Source organism: Mus caroli, chromosome 10 (genome assembly GCF_900094665.2).
Source record: "Mus caroli chromosome 10, CAROLI_EIJ_v1.1, whole genome shotgun sequence".
Classification (NCBI taxonomy): domain Eukaryota; kingdom Metazoa; phylum Chordata; class Mammalia; order Rodentia; family Muridae; genus Mus; species Mus caroli.
In genome coordinates, this window is record NC_034579.1 from 115,316,620 (window position 1) to 115,340,359 (window position 23,740).

The 23,740-nt window shown below is 45.5% G+C and overlaps 1 protein-coding gene across 1 annotated transcript in view; it reads left to right on the plus strand.

The window, feature by feature from the left end:
- Ppm1h (protein phosphatase, Mg2+/Mn2+ dependent 1H) overlaps nt 1-23,740 on the plus strand; it is a 259,006-nt gene that overhangs the window by 88,085 nt on the left and 147,181 nt on the right. Inside the window, exon 2 of the mRNA XM_021174330.2 lies at nt 19,216-19,378. Within this exon, the coding sequence (XP_021029989.1) occupies nt 19,216-19,378 (163 nt within the window). The remainder of the gene's footprint in view (nt 1-19,215; nt 19,379-23,740) is intronic.

Here is a 23,740-nt window from a genome sequence, read left to right on the forward strand (position 1 = left end):
CTCTCGCTCTCTGTGTGTGTGTGTGTACCTCCATCTCTATCCCCCTGTCCCTCTGCCCTCCTGCCCCACTCCCCTCCTGCCCCTCTTCCCCTTTCCCTCTGTCCCTCTGCCCCCCTTCCCCCTGCCCCTCTGCCCTCCTGCCCCACTGCCCTCCTGCCCCTCTGCCCCCCTTCCCTCTGCCCCTCTGCCCCTGCCTCTCTGCTCTCTCCCCTCTGCCCTCTGCATGGCTCTCTAAGTGCTGATTCATAGCTGCATGCTGCCATGCCTGCCTTCAGTCCCACTTGACAGCATCACACTGGGGTTAGGATTTTAGCATGTAAGTCTTGGTTAATGACAAAGAATCATTCCATAGCAGTTACAGGGACAGACCTAGCACTCTTTTAAGCAACACAGACAGAGCCCTTGTTTAATTTCCTTCTTTTAATTATTTTCAGAGCAAGTAGCCAGTATAGTTGCTTCTAATGATTGCAGCTCGGTTTAGTTTTTGTTTTTATTTCTTTTTAAGTATCACTGGATTTAGAGATTTCCCTCTGCTGCTAAAGTCCATTTACCTGTTCTAATGTTTGAATTATCTCATAACTGTCTGATTCCACTGTTCAGAAACGCATGTTTTGTCCCTCTGAGATGCCGTTATCTCTGAAGGCTGTTTGTTTGTTTGTTTGTTTGTTTTCTTTGCCTTCCACCCAGCAAGTGGCCTCTGTGACTCACTTTGTACTTCCACTGTGCGATTCTCAGAACTGACCCTCAGGTGAGAAGCGGCACTCAGGATGCTCCCAGGGAATGATCTGCTTCTAGGGGTTTCCACAGAATAGAGTTACAATGGACAGAGTTACAAAGTGTTTATGTTGGGCTTTGTTACAAGTGTAAAGTTAAATTGTTTTCTTAACTTGTCTTGTACCTGGGGTGGTGGCACATGCCTTTAATCTCAGCACTTGGGAGGCAGAGGCAGGCGGAAGGCAGATTTCTGAGTTCGAGGCCAGCCTGGTCTACAAAAGTGAGTTCCAGGACAGCCAGGGCTATGCAGAGAAACCCTGTCTTGAGTGGGGGTTGGGGGGTGGACTTGTCTTGTACCAAGCAAATAGGTGTTATTTTCTACATCCTGCAATGCACTGATTTTTCTGCAGGAATTCTCCAGGGTTCTCATTCTTATTCCCTTTGCTGGGTCATTGGAGTTGATCATCATTGCCCGCACTGAAGCAGCCATGGTGCCTCATCGCCATCCTTACACCAACATGTATGTACATGGCACTGCAGCTCCATGTATGACCACCATCCCATCTGATCCTGGCGCTGTCCTGGGCTTCTGCCCCAGCCATGGTAACCACCACTAGGGACTTGTAAAGCTGGAGTGGCATACTAATCTCCAGCCCTGCAGACGAGGGCAAGGAAATGCCAGTCCCTGCCTGGCCCAGGAGGACCACGGTTTATCTAACAGAGTGCAGCACATCATCAGTGACTTGGGCATCACCAGCACTTGGAGCTTTTTGCAGACCTTACCTTAATATCAGAGTTGAGTTGAGCCCAGAAATTATGTTTTCAGGAGTCCTCCAGGGGACAGGTAGACATATGCAAATTTGAAAAGCACTCTAAACAGCAGAGGTTGAAATTAGCAGTGCAGTTTCTCCCATGGAAAAAGTGTCACAGGTTACACTTGCAGGCATTTAGTGTACGTTGTAGGGTAACAGGTTAATGCAGTTTTCCAGAAGTCTATTAGTGGGTCAGCCACTGTTTCATTTATGCTTGTTTCTGCCAAGCTGTTACTCAGAGAAATCAGGGATCATATTCATAAATGTTTTTATACCCTTTTCAGGAAGAAATACATTAGGATGTAAGGAAGACTTTTTCCAATGTAAGGCAAAAGAAGTTTATTATTTTTAGTATTTAGTGATTAATTTGCATTTTGACAGTGTAGAAAGGATGTGTTGTAACAAATATTCAAAACTCTATGCAAGTTGGAAACAAATAAAATAGAATAAAGTAATATCCTTCCTCGTGCCCTTTTTATGAAAAATAATTCCTCCTCCTGACTTCCTCTCTTAGGCTTCTGGTTCTGCCATTAAGATTGTCTCAGCAACTGAGAGTCATTTATTATGATAGCCAGGACTCTGAAACAATGAGGTCTATTTTAATCTCTAGATTGACATGTGGCACGGAAGGTAAACAGTTACCTCACTCCGAGTCTGTGGAATTTCCAGTGGCTTCTAGGACTAATGTGTTCTGCTTCTCAGAGTCAGGGACGTTCACATTTTCCACAGTTGGCAGATGTCTAGTGAATCTACATTCGTTTGTAGGTTATTTAATCTTACTCATTATATTATTTAATATAATATTTATTTACGACTTAAATAATTTAAACCTTATTATTTAATCTTCAAACTAAAGCCTGATTAACTCAATTGATAAAATTATTCAAGGCGTTGAGTATTTCAGAACAGCAGCACCTGGATGTCTTTCCTGCTGGATTTTTTTTTTTTTTTCTGGCTTTCACTTAAAATTTGGCGACTCTTGGTTGTCATTCTTTGGACTAGCATCTCTCCTTGTTGCTGTGACCAAACACTTGACATGAAACAAGCCAAGTTTTTATTTGAGCTCAGCATTCAAAGTCGCACCACCCATTACAGGGAGGAAAGCCAACAGTGAGCTGTGGTCCATGGTGCTGATCAGGAAGCAGAGAAAAGAGAACGCAGTTGTCCTGGCTCGCTCCTCCACAGCTTTTTTACTCTCTCTGGGTCCCCATTCTATGGAGCAGTGCCTCCACATTCACGGCTAGTCTTTCCTCATCAGTCAAACTTCTCTGGAAAGATGTACGAAGATACACCCAGAGGCGTATCTCCCAGATGACTAGTTAGCTAGGAGGATCAATGTCACATTCTTTCACTGCTTAGCACAGAATTATATGTATGGATGGTTAGGATTTTTGAAGGATTTTAATTCCCTCTCTCTTGTTCATTTATAAGCTTCATTATTAACAAACAAAGAAAGCTCATAAGCAAACAAAAATCACAGAGTGTATGTGATTCACCTATACATTTCAGTTAGAATAGCCATTTGGGAGAGAGTCAGTGTAGCTTCAAGCTGGGACTGACATTTTCACTGTGCATTCATCTACCACCAAACCCAAAAGAAATCCCTGACGAACTTAAAACTAGAAAAACAGTTAGCTTTATGCCCTCTCTGGTAACTCTGGTTTATTACCTGCACTCATCCATCTTCATCAGTGTTCATCTTTTCTTGTTCTCTTTTCTACATGCCATACAGTGATGTACATTTGTTTACATATTCATAGGTCATTAAACTCTGCAAGTGAGGAGGAATATGCACGGGTTGGTTTTTTGTTTGTTTGTTTGTTTGTTTCTGAGGTCGTGTGCCTTTGCTTAATGTACATTCTAAACCCATCCGTTTTCCTGAAAATCTTGTGATTATTATGTGTTTCTTTTTTTTTTTTTTTTTTTTTTTTTTTTTTTTTTTTTTTTTTTTTGGTTTTTCGAGACAGGGTTTCTCTNTATAGCNCTGGCTGTCCTGGAGCTCACTTTGTAGACCAGGCTGGCCTCGAACTCAGAAATCCGCCTGCCTCTGCCTCCCNAGTGCTGGGATTAAAGGCGTGCACCACCACGCCCGGCTTATTATGTGTTTCTTTAGCCATGGATAGTATTCCGTTTTTAAAACAAGACCAAATTATGATTATGCACTCGGCCATTTAATGGACAATTCTTTGCTACTGTGAACAGAGAATCATTAAACATTGAATTTAAGCTTGCTATTGCTATTTCTCCCCTGAAGTCCATGGGTATCCAAATGCCTGCTGCTGTGTATTGAACACCATGCTAATCCTTGAGCAGACATGGTACAGGAAGATTCTACCTGGCCTCTGTGCTGGTGGGCTGATATTGGTAGTGCAGACAAACACACAAGTGTGGTTGGACCCTTTAGAGTGTGATTGGCAGCCACCAAATGGGAATTTTGTTATAGGATATTGGGCTCATTCAGCTAGCCCAGATACACATGAGTATTGGGAACAACTGCCATTGGGATTGTTTCTTGTCTATAACCTTCATCTTTACCTCATTTCCCTTCTCTGTCTGTCACCCCTGGGTCTCTCCTTACCCCACTGTTTCCCACATTTGTTTGTTTTTTAGGTATGTTCTTTCAAGGTAACTCAAGCTGCCCTTGAACTTCTGATCTCCTTGCCTCGGCCTCCTGGGTATTAGAATGGCAGGTGTGCGTGGTGTGTGTGCTTCCTCCATTGCCTTTCTTCCACTACACACAGAAAGACCCTGACTGACTCAAGTCCCTTCACTAGGCTTCCCCCAGGTTCCTCCTCCCAGCAGCACCCAACGAAACCAACTTTTGTGCAGGGGCCTCTGGGGACCTGAGAGCAGCCAGTATCCAAACTCCAGTAGACAGGGTGTACCTACCAGACAGGATCACTGCACACAGAGCAAAGGACGCATGATACAGAATCCTCAGGTGCAGTGCAGCGCTTCCTTAAACCACAGGCAGTCTGTTATGGCCAGGGATAACTAGTGTGAGCAGAGCAGGTAGGGGAAGCAAAGGCCTCAGTTAGGAAGACCATGTGGTAAATGAAGTCATTTTAGTCATGACCTAAAATCATCAGGAACCCCCTTAATGGACGTTGAGCCTGAAAGAGACCCGGGAATTTCGTAGGAGCCACCAGGTCGGGAAGTATAGGCATCCAATCAGGGCTAAGAGGGTACGAAGAGGGGCTCAACAAGGCGGGGAACTGGATGATGTAAGGCACAGTAATGAGGCAGAGAAAGTAGGTGTGGGCACAAGCAGAGGAGCTAGAGATGCAGGAAGACCTGGTCCCTCTGTGCAAAGATCACCAGAAGGGAGCTGTGTGTGAAGTGTGAGGCAGACACAAGGCAGGGGAGAGAGCGAGCACAGGCTTGAGCAGCTGGATGTGGTAATGCTGCAGATGTGCTGAAGGCATCTAGACCGGCTGTCAAGACACCCCTGAGAGCCACACCATAGACGTGAATTTGGCCTCACTGCTTGGCAGGGCTCGGTGTTTGGATCCCAAACTAAACCTGGGGAGTAGAGACAACCTCCTGGGGAAAGTTTATTTAGGAAGAAGAGAGGCAAGCCAAGTTCAGAGCTCCAGCGAACAGGAGCTCTCAGTTCTTACACCCCACATAAAGGCCTAACTGAAGAGAAGTCTGACTCGACAAATTTCTGATTTTTTGAGCCCTGTCATGCGCTTACTAGGTAGGAGAGAATTTCCTCAATAAAATGATAGGAGTCAGTATTATTTGGAAAATTGGTTTAGATTTTTTTAGATTAAGTGTGGGAGGTGGTAAGGATGATACAGGGAGACTGACAGACTCAACAGTTGGGAAAGGGCTTTTGGAGGCTTCTTGCTCAATGCACAGACGCCCGGAGTCTCTGAGGGGTGATAAGTCACCTGCTGCACATTTCCAGCACCAGGAATTCCAGTAAAGGGAGTCCATTGTGTTGCCCGGTAGCCTTAGATTGATAGTGTTAGAAAATGCCTTTCTCTGACTTCTCCCGTCTCCCTTTGGCCCTTGAAATCCCCCTGCCCACAGCGGTTGTTTTATGTTTTAATTTTAAAGCTGGGACTGCTGATTAGCACAAACACTTAGCAGTAAGGCAGACTCCACGGTGAGATGTCCCAGGCTCTGACCCCTCTTAGCCACAGCTCTGCTTGAGGTATTTGGAGCTGATTCTGCATGTCTTGCTTCCAGATTTATTTTCTGCAAGAGTTCCTGGTCATAAAATATAATCTACAGGGGGTGGTAGACTTGTTTTCCTTGAACTCAAGCTAACTAAAATTTATGAGAGGCCATAATCTTCATGCTGGCTAGGTACCCCAGACCGCAACAGACAAATAAAAATGGTGTGGCCCATGCTAAGTGCCGAGGGATCAACCTGAAACTTGAACGAACATGAACATTTCCAAAAAGAAAGCCAAAGCAGCCCAGGGCAGCCCAGTCTACGTGGTGAGCTGTCACCTCAGCTTTAACCCTAACAGGGATGGTGGCCTGGTGTGAACCTGTCCCTTTTAAGTTGTTTATTGTACTATTATTTCATCTCCCCTCTGTGAGCTATGCCTACAGCCATTCTAACCTTAGTAGGGATCCTTTGTTGCTTGTGACTCACTTGATATAAGTCAGCTCAATTGTCACCACCAATTTGATGACATCTTGCTTTTTTGAGACAACAGATGAGAGACCCAACTTAGAACATTTTAAACTTTAGCCAACAAAGCCGAGCTCATTTGTTCTATACATTCATAGATTTTTTTAAAGATGTATGCATGTATGTATGTATGCATGTATGTATGTATATATATGAGTGTTGTTTGATTGTGTGCCTGCATGACAGAAAAGGGCATTAGATCCCATTGCAGATTGTTGTGAGTCACCTTCGGATGGTTGCTGGGGATTTGAACTCAGGACCTCTGAATGGGCAGGCAGTGCTCTTTCCCACTGAGCCATCTCTCTGGCCCCATTCATAGCTTTGGATTAAGGTTATGTTGCTAACTGAAGTGTGCTGTTTGATCCTATTGGGCATCCGATTTAAGAGTCTGCTATCAATTTGTCTTACTAAGCACATTTGCCCTCTTCTGGAGACTGTAGAGATCAGCTTACCTACCCTGGAAGGTAGGATGATGGCTCTCCAGGGACCTCGGAGGCTTAAAGTGCCCTGCTCTTCCCCTTGTCCACTGAGGAGAATTGAATTGTTAGCTGGGCTTTTCCCTGAGTCTGAAGACAAGGCTAAAAATGTTCCATCAGATAAGGACCCTTTGCAAAGGGCCGATGAGTGTTTTGTTTAGGACTCTAACCTGAAACAGAACAAGCTTTCTCCCACAAGTTTGTTAAAATGCAGACATGAAGGGTTCCCCCCCCCCCAGGAACGTTACTTTCAGATATAGTGCTTTTAAACAATGAAAAGCAAAGACCAAAGTCTGCGAAGGAAAATTAGTCACTGCTCTCCCCGTACGCTTTTTGCAGTAGTACTGTTGGTTTTGATAAAGTGTAGAGCACTGAGGATCCAGTGATGTGTCACAAGCCTTTCTCCAGCTCCCTGACTTCTACTGGCGGCTGCACAGCCCTTCTCAAGAGCAGCGGTTGTGTGAGCACAATCTATCACCTTAAAAATAAATGATCTTGGCTGCTGTGAGGAAAGGCTAGAATGGCTTGTCGGAGTCTCTCCCCTGCGTGTGACACTGGCGCACTGAGTGGTAATAGCGTTTCTTCTGAGTGTAAGGCTGTAAGCTTTAACCAAGCCATTCGATGGAAAGGTTTCTAAGTAGTTGTTTTCTAGCAGTCGGCTGCTTCCTTATAAGGAAAACACTGATTTTTTTTTTCCATCTTACTGATGGAAACTGAGGCATGAGACGTGAGGTAAAGGAACTTGCTGAAGGTCACCCAGCTGTGAGTGTCAGGCCTGGGACTCAAACCCAGGGAGTCCGTGTCCACTCTCTGTACTCTTTCTTTTCATATCAAACCGCTTCACAAATTTCCGTCTCTCAAAGCCTGGCCATCCACTGCTTCTGCTCAGCTGTTTTTGGTGGGTGTGGCCTTCAGCACGCCCTTGCATGCCTGCCTACCCCTGAAGCTTGGACAGTGTGGAACCAGAGGTCAACTTCCTATGTCCTTCCTTAGAACCATCCGTCTTAGCTCTTTTTCTAATTAGATGTTGGTGATTAGGCAAGACTTGTGAGCCAGCAGTCCCCAGAGATTCCCACAGCTCCCACGCCCACCCCTCTCCATCTCCACCTCCCCACTCCTGGAATTAGAAGTGCCTGGAATTCAATTTAGGCTCCTAATGTTTATCCAACAAGCATGTTACCAACTGAGCCATCCCCCCCAGCTCACTGAAGTTATTTTCTTAAGCAAGGATTAGGAAATCTAAGCCAAACCCTGAACACAGTTGATCTTATCTGAGCTTGGCAGCTAAGAAGAGTCAGGCCTGATCAGTTCTTGGATGGGAGAACTCCAAATAAGATTCTGTTTAACCCCTCTTGCCACCGAATAATGCCACACGGCTCTGCCTATTTCTGGGCCACAATTATAAAAATAGCAGAATCACAGACAGCTAGATATGTCCTTTATTCAACAGTAAGACTAACAACAAGCAAGATTTATCCAAGATTGTATTGGGATGTTTGACTAACATGACAATAAAAAATTATGGTAAGGATGTAGGGAAAGAGGACTCCTTACCTACTGCTGGTAGAGGGTAAATTATACAGCCATGGTGGAAATCAGTAAGACCATTCCTCAGAAAACTATAAATAGAGCCAACATATGAACTAGTGAGATCCTTGCCGAGCTTATATTGTACCACAAAATACTCTCACACATCTACGTTTCTCTGGCATTTTTCGCAGTAACAAGAAAATGGAATCAGCCCTGACATCTGTCAGTGGACGGATGAATAATGAAAATGTTGTATATGTGCATGGTAGAATCTTGCTCTGCCCTGTTGCCTGTCAGCGGTTGCAGGAATAATGAAAATGTCTCATATGTGCACAGTAGAATCTTACTCTGCTTTGAAGGAAATAACTAAACAATGAAATTTACCAGAGAGAGGGCGGATCTGGATAGTATATCAAAGGAAGCGACACAGACTACATTCCAGCTCGGGAAAAGATCCTCACTGCGCTGCTCATAGGGATGCAAATGTGTGAGAGTGGGCTATGAAACTGGGAAGAACGCATCATGGGAGAAAGAGGTGCTGGGGGAAGAGAGGAAGACCATCGCATGAGAACACTATGTACGTGTAGCATGAAAACAGCATTTTTTTCATTGCTGATTGATATAGCAGGACCCAGTCCACTATGGGCAGTGCCATTCCCTAAGCTGTGAAGGAGTGGAGGGTTGTGGGGGACAGGGGGGAGGAATGGTAAGGGGGAGATGAGGATATCAATAAAAACAATTTTTAGAACCACTTGAACATGTTATCATAGCTGGGATTGTATGAGGTTCAGTGGTCTCACATTTGTCCTGCCATGTTTCATACCCTAGGTACAAACCCTAGCATGTATTTTTTTTTAAAAAAGAGGAAAAAAAAACAAAACTAAGCAAGCCAAACACTGTAGTGACTATTGTAATATCAAGATAAACTTCAGAATAACAAATATATACCCATGCCAAAATGCCAAAATGAAACCTAATACTTCGCATGATAATGTTCAAAATAATTTTCTTTTCAGAAAGAATTACATATTTTTCAGCTTGGGATGTAGCTCACAGATAGAGCAGCTGCCAAACATGTGGCTAATCCTCAATTTAATCCCATAATGTGGGAGCTGGAGGGGTAGAGAGGGGTGTGTTTGTTCTTGTCATTCAATACAAACCTAGATGTGCCTGGGAAAACAGAATCTCAGCTGAAGAACTGCCTCCATTAGGGCTGGCCTGTAGACATGTCTATGGGGCATGTGGTTTATTGCTAATTGACAAAGGAGAACCCAGTCCACTGTGGGTGGTGCTACTCCTAGCCAGATGGGCCTGCGCTATGGAAAAAAGGATAGAAGTCAGTAAGCTGTGTTCATCAGCCATCTCTGCTTCAATTCCTGCCGTCAGAGTCTTCCTTGAACTCTTGCATTGGCTTCCCTAAAGAAAATTTCAGTAAGGTAACCAGAAACAAAGCCTCTGTGCCCCCAGGTTGCTTTTGGTCTGTTTTATCCCAGTAACAGCAAAGCAAACTAGAATAGTATGTGTGACTCGTCTGCTGAGATTACAGTGTCTCTATCTTTTGGTTTTATATTTTATTAGTTTCAAGGTTCAAACTGTTTTTTTTTAATCATTTCTCTGGCAGAAGGAGTTCTGTATAAACATATATTACATAGCCTTTTTTTTTAAATTCCCAAAGGAAACTAACAGCTCTCTATGAGTAACATTGTACTTAATTTCCAAAAAGGAACTTTTTTGCTTTTTAACTTGGAAACCTCTGATCCTTTTGGATAGGGCCTGTGTCCTCTCCGCCCCTAGAGTTGCCCTAACAATTGATAAAGCACAAAACTTTCCCCCTTTAAATATAGATGTTAGATATTGATGATATTAATAACTTGTCATGACGATAATTGAAAGGAACCACCTAAGACAACTGAGTAATATTTATTTTGCCGTGTTAAAGTTTATCTTTAAAACAACCAGCGTAAAGAAGAAAGTACTGATCTAAGTCTGTGTGTTAGGTCTACACACAACGTTGTGTCTTCTGGGCTTCAGTGGGGGTTCTTTTAGGTCCTAGCCATTTAGTTATACTGATGAACATGATAGAAACCAAAGGTGTCTCCAAAATCCGTGTCACAAAGTTCCCCTCTCCTGTTACCAGAAAATCAGGGTGCATGGTAAGCACCACCCAAACCTACGACATCCACCTTCTCCTTGCCTGTGGTTTGGTGTGGTTTGTGACATTGTTGGTGTTTTGGCTGTTTCTGTTCTACCAAAGATAATTTCAGAGGAGACTGAGACTGAGACTCGACAGTTCAGTTCAGTTCACACTTTCCCCAAAACACCCTGTAGTAAGTACCTTGGTCTTTTGGGAGACAGAGTCTGTTTTAACAGCAAGTCACCTGTGGTAATCGAAAGCCTGCCACAGACAGAGGGTCAGTGAACAGTGTGGCTGCATTCCAACAAAACACTCTCTATGCACACGAAATTGGAATTCCGTGTGCTTTGAACCTGTCCTGATTTTTTTCTCTTTACTATTAAAAAATTTTAAAAAAAAAAGTAAAAAATAAAAAAGCCATCCTTACGTCATAAACCACACAAAACCTGATCCCTAGCTGGACCCCATGCAGTAGTAGCTGGCCAAGCGCTTGCTAAGTTGCACTTGGCTGACACTGCTCTGTCATTTCTGTAGAACTTTTTGTTGCTTGGCATAAAGGTACTTTCATTATTTCGTCTTGCAGAACTTTGCACCCCTAAGCCTCAATTCACCTTCCTCTTTCCCTTCCTGATCTGAGTGCCCTATCATGATGACTGCTCTTGGCTGTCAGGTAGACACACCGGGGAAGAGGAACCCCCAACTGAAGACTGGCCTCTATCAGATTGGTCTGTGGGCATGTCTGGGGCACATTTTCTTGACTGCAGTTAGGCCTGGACTATATAAGAAAGTAGCCGGCTGCATGTCTGAGAGCAAGCCAGTAACCAGCCCCCCTTCATGGTACCTGCCTCTGCTCCTGCTTCCCTTCCTGCCCTGGCTTCACTCAGTGATGGACTGTGTGACCTGGAAGCATAAATTAAAATCATCCCCAAGTTGTTTTTTTGGTCAGTTTAGTTGGTGTGTATTTTAACACAGCCACCAAAAGCAAACTATCTATTTATCATTTTAAAACCGAGGAGCCGTTCTCCATGTTCCTTTTCCTGTGATCCATGTCTGCCTGACCTTCCAGGATTCCTTGGTTCACATGCCTCCTCGGACCACCACCTCTTTCCGGCCACCCACCCAGAGCCAGTGCTTGGAGCATGACTTCCAAGCCCCTTGCCCAGAGCTTTGCCTCCATTGCGTCCTCCCTCATCTGCTTCAAGGCTTGTAGCATTGCTTTCCCAGAGCCACTGTTAGCACACCAAGCCTTTGTTTAAGAAGTCTTCATTCCCTGCCGTGGGACCCTGTAGAGTTCCTGGAGAATTGTAGGTTCTAGTTCTGTCGTCCCCAAGCCTATCGTTACACCTCTAGTTAGCTCATCTCCAGGCTACCTATCAGAAGCTTCACCTCACACTCTGTTTACTCAGACTGCTGCTCTGCCTGGGGACACCTTCCTGAACTTCTCCATAAGCCTCTGTTCCCTCTTTATTAGTAAGACCGAATCCATAAGTCACACCATCCGCGGCTGTTTCTGCAGCTCTTTTAACAGTGACTCTCCTCTGTGGTTTCGGAACTTTTAGGACAGACACCTCAACTCTGGTATCGGTATGAGAAAAATTGCAATGCGTTCTAAAAAGGTTCTGTAGATTTATGGTGTATGGTGTGTGTGTGTGTGTGTGTGTGTGTGTGTGTGTGTGTGTGTGTGTGTGTGTTAAGTGGAGCTTCCATGAAGGGGATTAACAATCAGATAAAATGGGGTTAAAGAGTTCTTCCTTTTTCTCTGTCCCTTCTGCCATGTAAGGCTATAGCAAGAATACTGTCACCTATGAACCAGGAAGAAAGTCCTTGATAGACCAAGGGTGTGTCGTCTCCTAACTTGCCTGCACCCAGTGGTGAGAAATACATTGCTGTTTCTTTGGGTTGTGGTGTTTTGTTATAGCTGAGATAACACATCTTTGCTCCTTGATGGCTCCGTGTCCATCTCCCGCTTACCCCATGTACTGGCTATTTTTGTGTCAACTTGACACAGCTGGAGTTATCACAGAGAAAGGAGCTTCAGTTGAGGAAATGCCTCCATGAGATCCAACTGTAAGGCATTTTCTCAATTAGTGATCAAGGGGGAAAGGCCCCTTGTGGGTGGGACCATCCGTGGGCTGGTAGTCTTGGGTTCTATAAGAGAGCAGGCTGAGCAAGCCAGTAAAGAACATCCATGGCCTCTGTATCAGTTCCTGCTCCCTGACCTGCTTGAGTTCCAGTCCTGACTTCCTTGGTGATGAACATCAGCATGGAAGTGTAAGCCGAATAAACCCTTTCCTCCCCAACTTGCTTCTTGGTCATGATGTTTGTGCAGGAATAGAAACCCTGACTAAGACACCCCAGTTAGGTTTGTTCCTCCTCTGACAATTTCTACCTATGTCCCTAGGCTGGTTTACAGTTTACAATCCTGTTTGGCTTCCCAAGGGCTAGGATTGCAGGCCTAAGCACCACGACGCTCAGACTTGTGTCTACACGTATGTAGAGGACCAAGGACAGCCTTGGGTGTCATTTCTCAGACACCATCACGTTACTTTTAGAGATGAGGCCTCTCACTGGCCTTCAGTTTGTCAACTAGGCTAGCCTGACTGGCCTTGAACTCATAGAGCTCTGCCTGCGTCTCCTGAGATTAAAGGTGTGCACCACTTGTGGCTATTCCCAGCTATTTGTATGTGGGCTTCGGGGATAAAATTCCTGGTCTTGTACATGTAAGGCAAAGGCAATATCAATTGAGCTATCACCCTAGCCCTGCAGTAAATATTTGCAATTATTTCAATCACTGTGTTCATGTCTAAGCCTTTTCTGATATTCATATAGTCTCAGGGCTACAGTGTCAGGATTGCATATTCAAATACCCATGGGACCAGGCTGTCAATTTAATTGACAAAGGTCAACACAGGAAGGTCTGTAATAAACTAACACAGACTTATCCAGTCTCTTGGGCACAACCTCTTCTTAGAGTTGGCTGTTTTTGCAGAGTGTATAACTGTGTGCAGGCAGATGTATTCATTTCAAGGGAAATATGAACATTTTTAATGTAAATATTCCAATTTTTAAATATAGACCACCAACTACTTTTTTAAAAACTCCACCTTGTGGCTAAGTTTTTATTATTATTATTATTATTATTATTATTATTATTATTATTATTATTATAGCTCATTCATAGGATGGATGTTGACTGAGACTCATGGTTGTCCGTACCCACTCATTGGCCACAGCCATTGTCTGGGGCTGGAAGGTATGAGGTGGCTTGTTGAAAGACGTCTCTACCAGAGCAGATGTATCCTGCCTTCACCATGCTGTCCCTTCCAACGTGGTTCTTAACTTTCAAAAATGCAGAAGTCTGCCATCATGGAAGCTTTCTTGGATACCTCCATATTTTCCCTCTGGTGATGTGTGATTATTGTTGATTAAAGTGATGGAGTGGGCTCCCGTTCCTTCCCCTGCTCTAGGGTAACTATTAGAGGATAGTGTCAGTCCTAGAGGGTGTTCCATCCCGCTGGCCATCCCCTGGTTTGGCTGAGGGCTGTTATCAAAGGCTTAATCAAGTTTCTGCTCAGAGCAAGCTTTCGAGCACCCAGGGACAAGAGTATATTATCTCCCCGGGAGCTCAAAATTAAGGATCAAATCCTCCTGTTGTAGCCTGTGGGGGAGTGGGGGGGTCTGTCCCTACCTCAGAGAGCCTCATAAAGCATGGATGGTAGAGGTTACCTAGAGAAGAGAATGTTCGTAATAGCTATATTTGATCTCCCATAAATGATTCATTCCCCCTGGACAGCAGTTTTCAATCCGCCTCTCAGTTATATATGAGTCAGCAATATACCTGGATTCACCTGACGTCCTATGCAAAGACCTCCTCCTTAACCAGTGCAATTACTGCCTGCCGAGAAGTGTTACCTTTTGATGTAAAACTTTTAGTTTAAACCACCCAGGGCTTTACACTTCCTTTAAAAGCAAAGTCAAACTCCGCAGCTGTTAGTTGTTGTTCTATGTTAAAAAAAAAAAAAACCAACAAAACAAAAAAAACCCAAAAAATAGTGGTTACAAAGTATCTGTATTGAAGAGCTGGCAATTCTCCTTCTCTTTTTCTTTTCTCCCTTTCCAAATTTGAAAATTCTAACTTTAAAATTACCCAGTTATTTAGGTGAATAAAATCCCCTGTTCAACATATATCTTGGCAACCCCGAATTTAATTCATGAGATGCCACTGAGGACTTGAGGTATGTGGCAGTGGCTCACATGCATGCTGCCACTCCTCCACTACACTGGCCTCTGACAGCAACAATAGTCACCTCACAGAGCTGACCAGAACATGCAAGGAGTTGATTACTCCAGGTGAAGTACTGACGGCTCTCTGGCTCACAGATGGATCAATAAAAACACCATTCCCCTCCCCGGAACGTGAGCAGCTGAAGCAGTGTCTGACTTCTGCATTCCTTCAAAAGTGTTCCTGCTCTGAACACTGTTCTTTGGAGAGAACCTGTCTAGTAAGGGTTTTCCTGCTGTGAACAGACACCATGACCAAGGCAACACTTATAAGGACAACATTTAATTGGGGCTGGGTTACAGGTTCAGAGGTTCAGGCCATTCTCATCAAGGTGGCATCCAGGCAGGCATGGTGCAGGAGGAGCTAAGAGTTCTACATCTTCAGCTGAAGGCTGCTAGCAGAATACTGACTTCCAGGCAGCTAGGATCAGGTCCACAAGGCCACACCTACTCCAATGAGGTCACACCCACTCCAACGAGGCCACACCCACTCCAACAGGGCCACACCTACTTCAACAGGGCCACACCCACTCCAACAAGGCCACACCTTCTAATAGTGCCACACCCTGGGCTGAGCATATATATAAACCATCACAGAGCCTATCCAGGTTAGTCTCACAGAAAGTGTTTGTCTTCTCTGTAAGAGATTGGAAAATATCACCAAAATTATGATAATTTATGAGCCACCAGTGTCTTATATTTTCAAATGTCCAAAGTAAGCTGTTGTGCAGACAAAGAACGTGGCTTTCCGACCTCAGGTGCTGGCTTTATTGGGGGGCAGAAGCCAAAGGCAGATTAGCTGTGCATATGGTCTTGTGCTTGCAGCCAATACAAGCTGTCCCTCAGCTTGGAGAACCAAGATTTTTCTACAGTCACTTTTAGCCTTGCAGTGTTCTCAACCTGTCGGTCGTGACCCCTTTGGCAGTCACCTATAGGATACATTGCATATCCGATATTTACATTATGACTCATAACAGTAGCAAAATTACAGTTATGAAGTAGCCACAAAAAATAATTTTATGGCTGGAGGGGTAGGGTGACCACGACATGAGAAATTGTATTAAAGGGTCACAGCATGAAAATGGTTGAGAACTGCCTGCTGTTTTAGTGGAGTCTGGCTCGCTTTCCACTTGACAGGTATGCATTTGCCTTTGAAGAAGAAAATATATAGTGTTTAAGTTGGTAGGCATCGAAATGTTTAAATGTTTAGGACCAACGTGAATTGAAAAGAATCAAGTTTTTCTACTATACTAGTGGGAAATATTGAAGGTGAGGTGTTGGGAACCATAAGATGCAGAGCTGGAGATGGAGCTCCATAGGAGGGAAAGCAGGTGGCCCTGCAATCAGTCCCCAGCAAAGCCAGAGACGGAGGTGGGGGGGAGCGCTGAGGTGGGGGAGGCTGGAGCGAAGGCTCAGCAGCTTCTAGCACTTGTTGCTCTTTCAGAAGTCCCATGTTCAGCTCCAGGCACACATGGTAGATCACAGCCATCTACAACTCTAGTTCCCTGGGATCTGATGCCCACTTCTGGCCTCTAAGTGCACCTGATATACGTAACATGCATGTAAGCAAATCACTCATACACAAAATAAAATAATGCATTTTTAAATCTTTTAAAGAAAGAAAAGGGTTTATGGTGTTGTCCTTGGTTTTGAGGAGTGTTGGTTGTTTTGGGTTTGTTTTTTGTTTTGCTTTGCTTTGCTTTGCTTTGTTTTGTTTTGCTTGGTGAGTGGGGGGCAGTCAGCCCTTTATCAATGAGGTAATACTGAAATGTCTGACCAGGACAGTATTGTAATCTTCCCACCAGATTGACATTTCTGACATCTTAGCATTTCACTGGGTTGCTCACGAGCCCACTGAACACGAAATGGCAAGGGAAGGTCACCAGTAATTATTCTTTCACAGTTCTCCAGCTCTGACACCTCGGTGCAGTACTGTCCTCTGAACCCTGTGCCGAGCCACCAGGAATAGATGCACAAGAGGGAATTAAGAGCCTGAGAGCCAGGGCCAGGGTGAGATCCCGGGCTCACACCTGCTCCCAGCTCCGCTGTATTTAACCGTGCAAGCTTGTATCGCTGTAGCCATCAGGGTTCTGGATTCCTCGTGCATGCCACAAAGTTTTGGTGACCTTTTGGCAAAACCAGGTCAGCTTCAGAGTTTAGCACCCATAAAAGGAGACAGGAGGCTGCCTTTTAAGGGGACGGTGATTTCAATTTCATGATCTAAGTAGTTATAGTAGTTTTATAGACTCCTGGGAGCCAGCAGCGGCTGAGGAGTCAGCACTGCAGTGAGCTACTGAAGATCTTTGCTTTTGCTTTTGATCTTTGCCTTTGCTGTTGTTGTTAATTTAAAGCAAAGCAACAAAAGGTGACTCCAGGAGGCTAGGTGCTCATGGTAGAGTGCCTACCAACTTCTGGGAAGGGTAACTGAGACCTTCCACAGTGGGTGCTATGAGGGACTTGTCATCGTGAGCCATCCGGCCAGCTGGACCTCTGGTTCAGCCTTGTCTAGGAAAGTTACTTGTTTGGGAAATCATGGCGGCATAGCATTGCATCTCAGTAAATAACACACATTGTTGGCAGGTCATTACCGGTGACCAAGGACACAAGCTATTTTCTACCTCGTTCTCCTGCCCTCCTGGCGTGGTTCTCCAAGTTCAAACATCAGAAGCATACACCTAGTGAGCCTGTCTGTCCTGAGCCTCAGATGCAGTCCTACCCAGGAAGATAACTGGGACCAAACATGAATGTCTCTCAGTTGGGCAAATCTGAGCTGTCTGTGCTCCGTTTTTTCCGTGGGGTCTTTCTCAGACTCTTCTGTGCTGAGAGAAGCAGGGAGGAAGTTATCCTTCCTCTCAGCGCTAGACTATAACAGGCCTACTATGTGTTTCTGTCCAGTTTGACTGTCTGATGTCCCCATGGTGCTGAGGGAAGGAGCCGAGGTAGGGATTGGAATAGATCCCACCTTTATCCCAGCTGTGCCCTTGAATGTGGCACTGAGTCAGTAGCCGAGTCCTGACTGGCTGTTTGGCACTAAGCATCCCCCTGTAGGTAACCTCACCATGTGCGTCCTAAACTGTCTCTTCCTTACAGGAGAGGGAGTGAGAATAAGACACCCTCTCTCTCCCAGTCTCTCCACACCAGGTGTTAGAAACCGCAATACCCACTTGACTCAGAGAGGCCACCAGGAATGTTCAACTCCTTATCATCACCTAGGACGTGATTTGGAAGGATTATAAGCAAACTTTGAGTTAAATTTTTTAAATTATATATATATAATTTAAAAAGCAGATTTTTGCTTTTAAAAGTAACTGAAATGGATATTGTCGCAGCACCAGTAAGAACAATGAAGCAGTTTGATGATGGAGCATACGGCCAGCGACTGGTGTGGCCCATCTCGAATGGCAACATTGTTTTCTTTTTCAAACCTGGATTGCCAGGCATGGGTGCAGATGGTTTACCCATTGCGCCCTCTCACTACCCCCCCCCCAAAGTGCTCTTTTTTCTTCAAATCAAATGATACTTATCAATCAAGGAAAAGATAAAAATCTTGTTATGACAACGGTATCCATTTCTGTTTACACGATGGATGGAAATGAACTTTTTGTGAGGCAAAACTATAGGTTATTAAGAAAAACATATCTGCACAGTAAGATTAGTGTTGTGTGAGAGACATACAGGTAAGCAAGGGATGGTAGCTCATGTCCAAGGGTGGGCATGGCTCAAAAGAGGGCACAGGGAATGATATCTTATAATGATTGCATTTTTTAAAAGTACTTAGAGACTGGAAATAATAAAGCAAAGTGTGAAAATGTGTGTGTATGTGTGCCTCTGTGTGCGTGTGTGTGTAGAGATAGGGGATCTCTATTCTTGGACTTAGGCAAAGGCACATGGATGGTGGAGTGTGTTTTCATGAAACAATCTGATTCTTCTGACATTAGCCAGTAGACCAGAGCCTTGCCCGCATGCTGCGGTACTATATGGAATGTCTTCGATGTCCAAGTCAAAGTGCAGAGAGCAGGGACCATTCTTCTACAAGAGACAGAGCTAAAAGTAATCTGACAGCACACACCCCTTTGATCCAGTCCCTAGCTTGTGTGTAAATGAGAGGCAGACATAGTGAAGTATGGTTCTCGTCTCTCTCGGGCTTTACCATGTGGTGGAAATTGCCTCCGGGTTCCTTGATAAGATGAATAGTGACTGCTCTTTATCACTTGGGGAAATGGACCAGAATTCCCCAAGCTACCCTGGCTGTCTGTGTTGTAATTACCAAACGGTTCAGGCTCCCGCTTAATCTGAGGGAGTGGTTGCTTCGTGCATCTTGACTAGAGAGGGGGCCCATCAGGTTGTCACATCTGACAGACACCTGCAGAGGTGAGTAGAGACCAGAATACCTCCTGTGGCAAGTGTGTCAGAGGGCGCTAATGCAATTCCACTTCCCACATCTCTGCTTATCCAGGCCATGCAGTAGGGAATGCACATGGGCCCTCTGTGTCACGTCACGTAGTTGACTCCAGACGGCAGCTATGGAGTCTTCTTGGCTGACCCTTGAGATAGAGACTGCACAGCCAGCTTCCCAGAAACCACCGTCTGATTGGCTTTTTCTGGCTTCTTCTCCAGGGTTATTAATGCTGGGAAGAGCACACACAATGAGGACCAAGCCAGCTGCGAGGTGCTCACAGTGAAGAAGAAAGCCGGAACCATTACTTCCACCCCGAACAGAAACTCCAAGAGAAGGTCATCGCTTCCCAACGGGGAAGGCCTGCAGTTAAAGGAGAACTCTGTAAGCACCGTTCCTGCCGTCTCTGGTGTCCATACGCGCTAGCCCCACACTTTCAGACGCTGGGGCTTGTGGCTGGTAATGGTGTATGTCTTTCATCCCCGCACTTGGGAGGTGGAGGTGAAGGCAGAGGTGGAAGGAGCTCTGTGAGTTCAAGGCCAACCTGGCCTACGTAGTGAGTTCCAGGACCGCTGGAGCTTTGTCCCGGTTTGAATGAATGGGTGCAGAACAAGCTAGTCTGCAGATTCAGTGACGTAATGGGTCACTAGGGTATCACACATACCACACTGGAGGTGACATGTGTTGGGTGAACTGGTGTTCGTTTTTTGGAGTTTTTTTTTTTTTTGAACAAAGTAGACACAACACTGGCACTATAAACAGGTTTGTTTTAGGAGCCGATATATATAACCTCTGGTGGTTTCAAAGAGGCCGATTTTTTTTGTGGAGGAAATGGCCTGAAACCCTCTTATAAAGAGTAGAAGAATCTCTAGCCATTGGCTCAGAGCCCAGCCATGCTGTGACCCTGTCTTCCCCTTCCCTGTCCATTATACTTGGCCGGTTGGAGCCTGTTCCTAATGTTCTTCCAAGTTAATATTTGTTTTGGTTGGCTGAAGGCTCTTGCAGCCTATGGGGTGGCCTGGCAGACTGAATGCCCTCCTACCGACAAGCCCCAGGGTACATCCCCTCTCTCCACAGTATGGAGAACAAAGCAGACTTCCCCTCAGAAAGAAATACAGTCGCCCTTAGACAGGGAGTGGTGGAGGGTGGGGGTCACCAACCCTGTGGATCAGCAGATCGGTCAGTCCCGAGGAGAAGTGCCCTGTGGGAAAATCGGGGCACATAAAATGAGATGACCCAGATGTGGCTATTTGTTCTGCTAATCTTTAGTACATTTTTATATAAAAAATACACCAAAATTGAAAAGATCTAGGAGTTCCATCTTAGCCTAGAAGACAGTGTCTTGTTTCATTTAGGCTCCGAGACGGAAGTATTGAGATGATTCTAGAGTCAGGGAGATCAACGACCTGGGGTGGTTTTTCTTTTTTCTTTCTTTTTGGTGAATCATCATCATCACCACCACCACCATCATCATCATCATTTAATATTCATTTACAGTCCAGCCAATAACGCCCCTCCGGATCAGCCCCCAACTGTTCCCCATCCCATACCTCTTCCCCTGTCTCCAAGAGGAAGTCCCCACCCCCACCTCACCAGACCTCCCCACTCCTCCCCATACCCTGGGTCCTCTCTACAGTTAGGTGCCTCTTCTCTCACTGAACCCAGACCCGGCAGTCCTCTGCTGTATATGTGTTGGGAGCCTCGTATCAGCTAGTGTATGCTGCCTGGTTGGTGGCTCAGTGTCTGAGAGATCTAAGGGGGGTGGGGGACAGGTTAGTTGAGACTGCTGGTCTTCATATGAGGTTGCCCTCCTCCTCAGCTTCTAGGGAAAGGGTGGCCATCCCACAGTCAGGGACTCTGACCCAGAATTGTTCCTGTTTAGGGGAACTGCAGGGACGGAAATGGAGACGAGCCTGAGGGAAAGGAGGTCCAGTGACAGGCCCAGATGAGGATCCAGCTCAGGGGAGGCTCCAAGGCCTGACACTATTACTGATGCTATGGTGTGCTTACAAATGGGAGCCCAGGATGGCTGCCCTCCGAGAGGCCCACCAAGCAGCTGAAAGAGTCAGGTGCAGATAACTAATACCCATCCAATGGACAGAAGCTGGGGACCCCTGTGGTTGAATTAGGGAAAAGCTGGAAGAACCAGCTTTTCTGGGGGTTTTAACATTTTTTTTTTCAGCCAAAGGAAGCACGGAATGAGGCCTTTCCCAAAGAACCAAAGAACCAAAGTAGGGCTTTACCAGAGAGGACCAGGGATAAATGTACGTGCTCTGCGGCAAGGTGGCTCAGGCCATCCATGACTCACTAGCTAGGCAATGTTGACACACTTACTCATTCTGTTAGGTTCGGTTTTTGTAGCTGCCAAATGGCAGAAGGAAGCTGGCTGGAGGTATCTGATCTCCTGCTGTTCTAGTGGAAAGTTTTTGATCCAGTCATTAATTCGAAATCTTTAATATGGGGCTGGAGAGATAGCCCGGTGGTTAAGATCATTCACTACTCTTGCAGAGGACGCAGACTTCCTTTACAGCAGCCACATGGTGGCTCACCACTATCCCGAACTTCAACTCCAGCACAGCTGATGCCTTATTCCTGCCTCTCTGGACACTGAATACACACACAGAGAGACAGACAGACAGACAGACAGACAGACAGACTCATACACATAAAATAAAAATACTTCTCAATCCTTAATACATGTTGACGATTGATCCCCTCAGGGCAGCCACTCTCCCACGTAGAAGGCTCCGTGAATTTTGTGTTTATTCACTTGTGAATGGGGAGTTGGAGAGTTCTTTCTCCCACTCGATGGGATTGTTTTGAGCATGGAGTTATGGCAGGATGGAGCTGAGAACCTGAGAGTCACTGCCAAGACTGGACCACGTGGGCATTTGTCCCAAGGCCAGTCATTGGTGCTTTTCCTCGCCCTACTCCACTCCTCCTAGTAGAGGAACCTGAGGTAATATTTCCTCAGGGAGAGTGAGAACAGGACGTGTGCTCATGGGTTAGCCCCAAGCCCCTAGTGACGGTTCCAAATCGTGGACACACCTGGGCGTTTCTTTCCAGCCTTAGTTCCTTTATATTCATGTCCTTTCTTATTAGGCTCTGTGTAACAGTTTAAAACTGCCATTTTTAATTGTGCTAAAATTGTAGTCAAATCTTAAGCATTTTAGGTGTACTGCTCAGTGGCATTAAATATATTCACCTATTTGTGTAACCACCATTACCCACCTCTGGAACTTTTCCCATTTTCTCTAAAGACGTTTTGCTGGGAGAGAGAGAGTGGCCCACACCTTTAATCTCAGCATACCAGAGGCACAGGCAGGTGGATCCAGGACTGTCAGGGCTACGGGTTCACGCACACTAGTTTTCCATCCTGCAGTCACTTGGGTCTTCACCAATCACCATTCCATCTCTATGAATATGACCACTCTGGTTACCTAAAATATGGAGAAATGTACACTATTTGTCCCTTTTGTTCCTGCCTTGTGTTAGAATCGTGGGGTTATCCAGGTCGTGGCGTGAGTGAGTTCTGAAGGTTAGATAACTCTCTGCCATAAAAGTCTCTACCATTTTGTTTGTCCCTCACCTGTGATGGACGGCGGGCAGGGGTGGGGGTGCTCTGTACAAACACTTCTCAGTGTTCTAGTCTCATGCCTCTTGGCTGTCTACCTACAAGTAGATCGATCACAGTCTGGACTCTATGGTAGTTCAGTCTAATCTCTTGCTGATAGTTGTTTTCCAGTGCCTGCACCCTTTCACGTCCCCACCGAGAACACCAAGGGGCTCCAGTTTCTCACCTTCGTCAGCATCTGTTATTTCCTTTTAATTTTTTTTCCTGATAACAGTCATCCTAGTGGTTATGTGGTAGTAGTTATTGTCGTTTTCAATAGTAATTAATGATACTATATTTTAAACCTTGTATTGGTGCGTATGTGGGAGGTGTTAGCGTACATGCTTGTATGTGTGTGTGTGCGTATGTGTCTGTGTGTGTGTCGGTGTGTGTGCGTGTGTGTGTGCGTGTGTGTCTGTGTGTGTGTGTCTGTGTGTGTGTCTGTGTGTGTGCATGTGTCTGTGTGTATGTGTGTGTGCGTGTGTGTGTGTCTGTGTGTGTATATGTGTGTGCGTGTGTGTGTGTCTGTGTGTGTCTGTGTGTGTGCGTATGTGTGTGTCTGTGTGTGTCTCTGTGTGTGTATGTGTGTGTGCGTGTGTGTCTGTGTGTGTGTCTGTGTGTGTGGGTGTGTGTGTGAGTGTGTGTGTGTCTGTGTGCGTGTCTGTGTGTGTGTGTCTGTGTGTGTGTGCATGTGTGTGCGTGTGCGTGTATGTGTGTATGTGTGTGTGCGTGTGTGTCTGTGTGTGCGTGTGTGTGTGCGTGTGTGTGTGCGTGTGTGTGTGTCTGTGTGTGTATATGTGTGTGTGCGTGTGTGTGTGTCTGTGTGTGTGTCTGTGTATGTGTGTGTGCATGTATGTGTGTGTGTGTGTCTGTGTATGTGTGTGTGCATGTATGTGTGCGTGTGTGTGTGCATGTGTGTGTGAGTGTCTGTGTGTGTCTGTGTGTGTGTATATGTGTGTGTGCGCGTGTGTGTGTGTCTGTGTGTGTCTGTGTGTGTGTTTGTGTGTGTGTGTCTGTGTGTGTGTCTGTGTGTGTGTCTGTGTGTGTGCGTGTCTGTGTGTGTGTCAGTGTGTGTATGTGTGTGTGTGCGTCTGTGTGTCTGTGTGTCTGTCTGTGTGTGTGTGTCTGTCTGT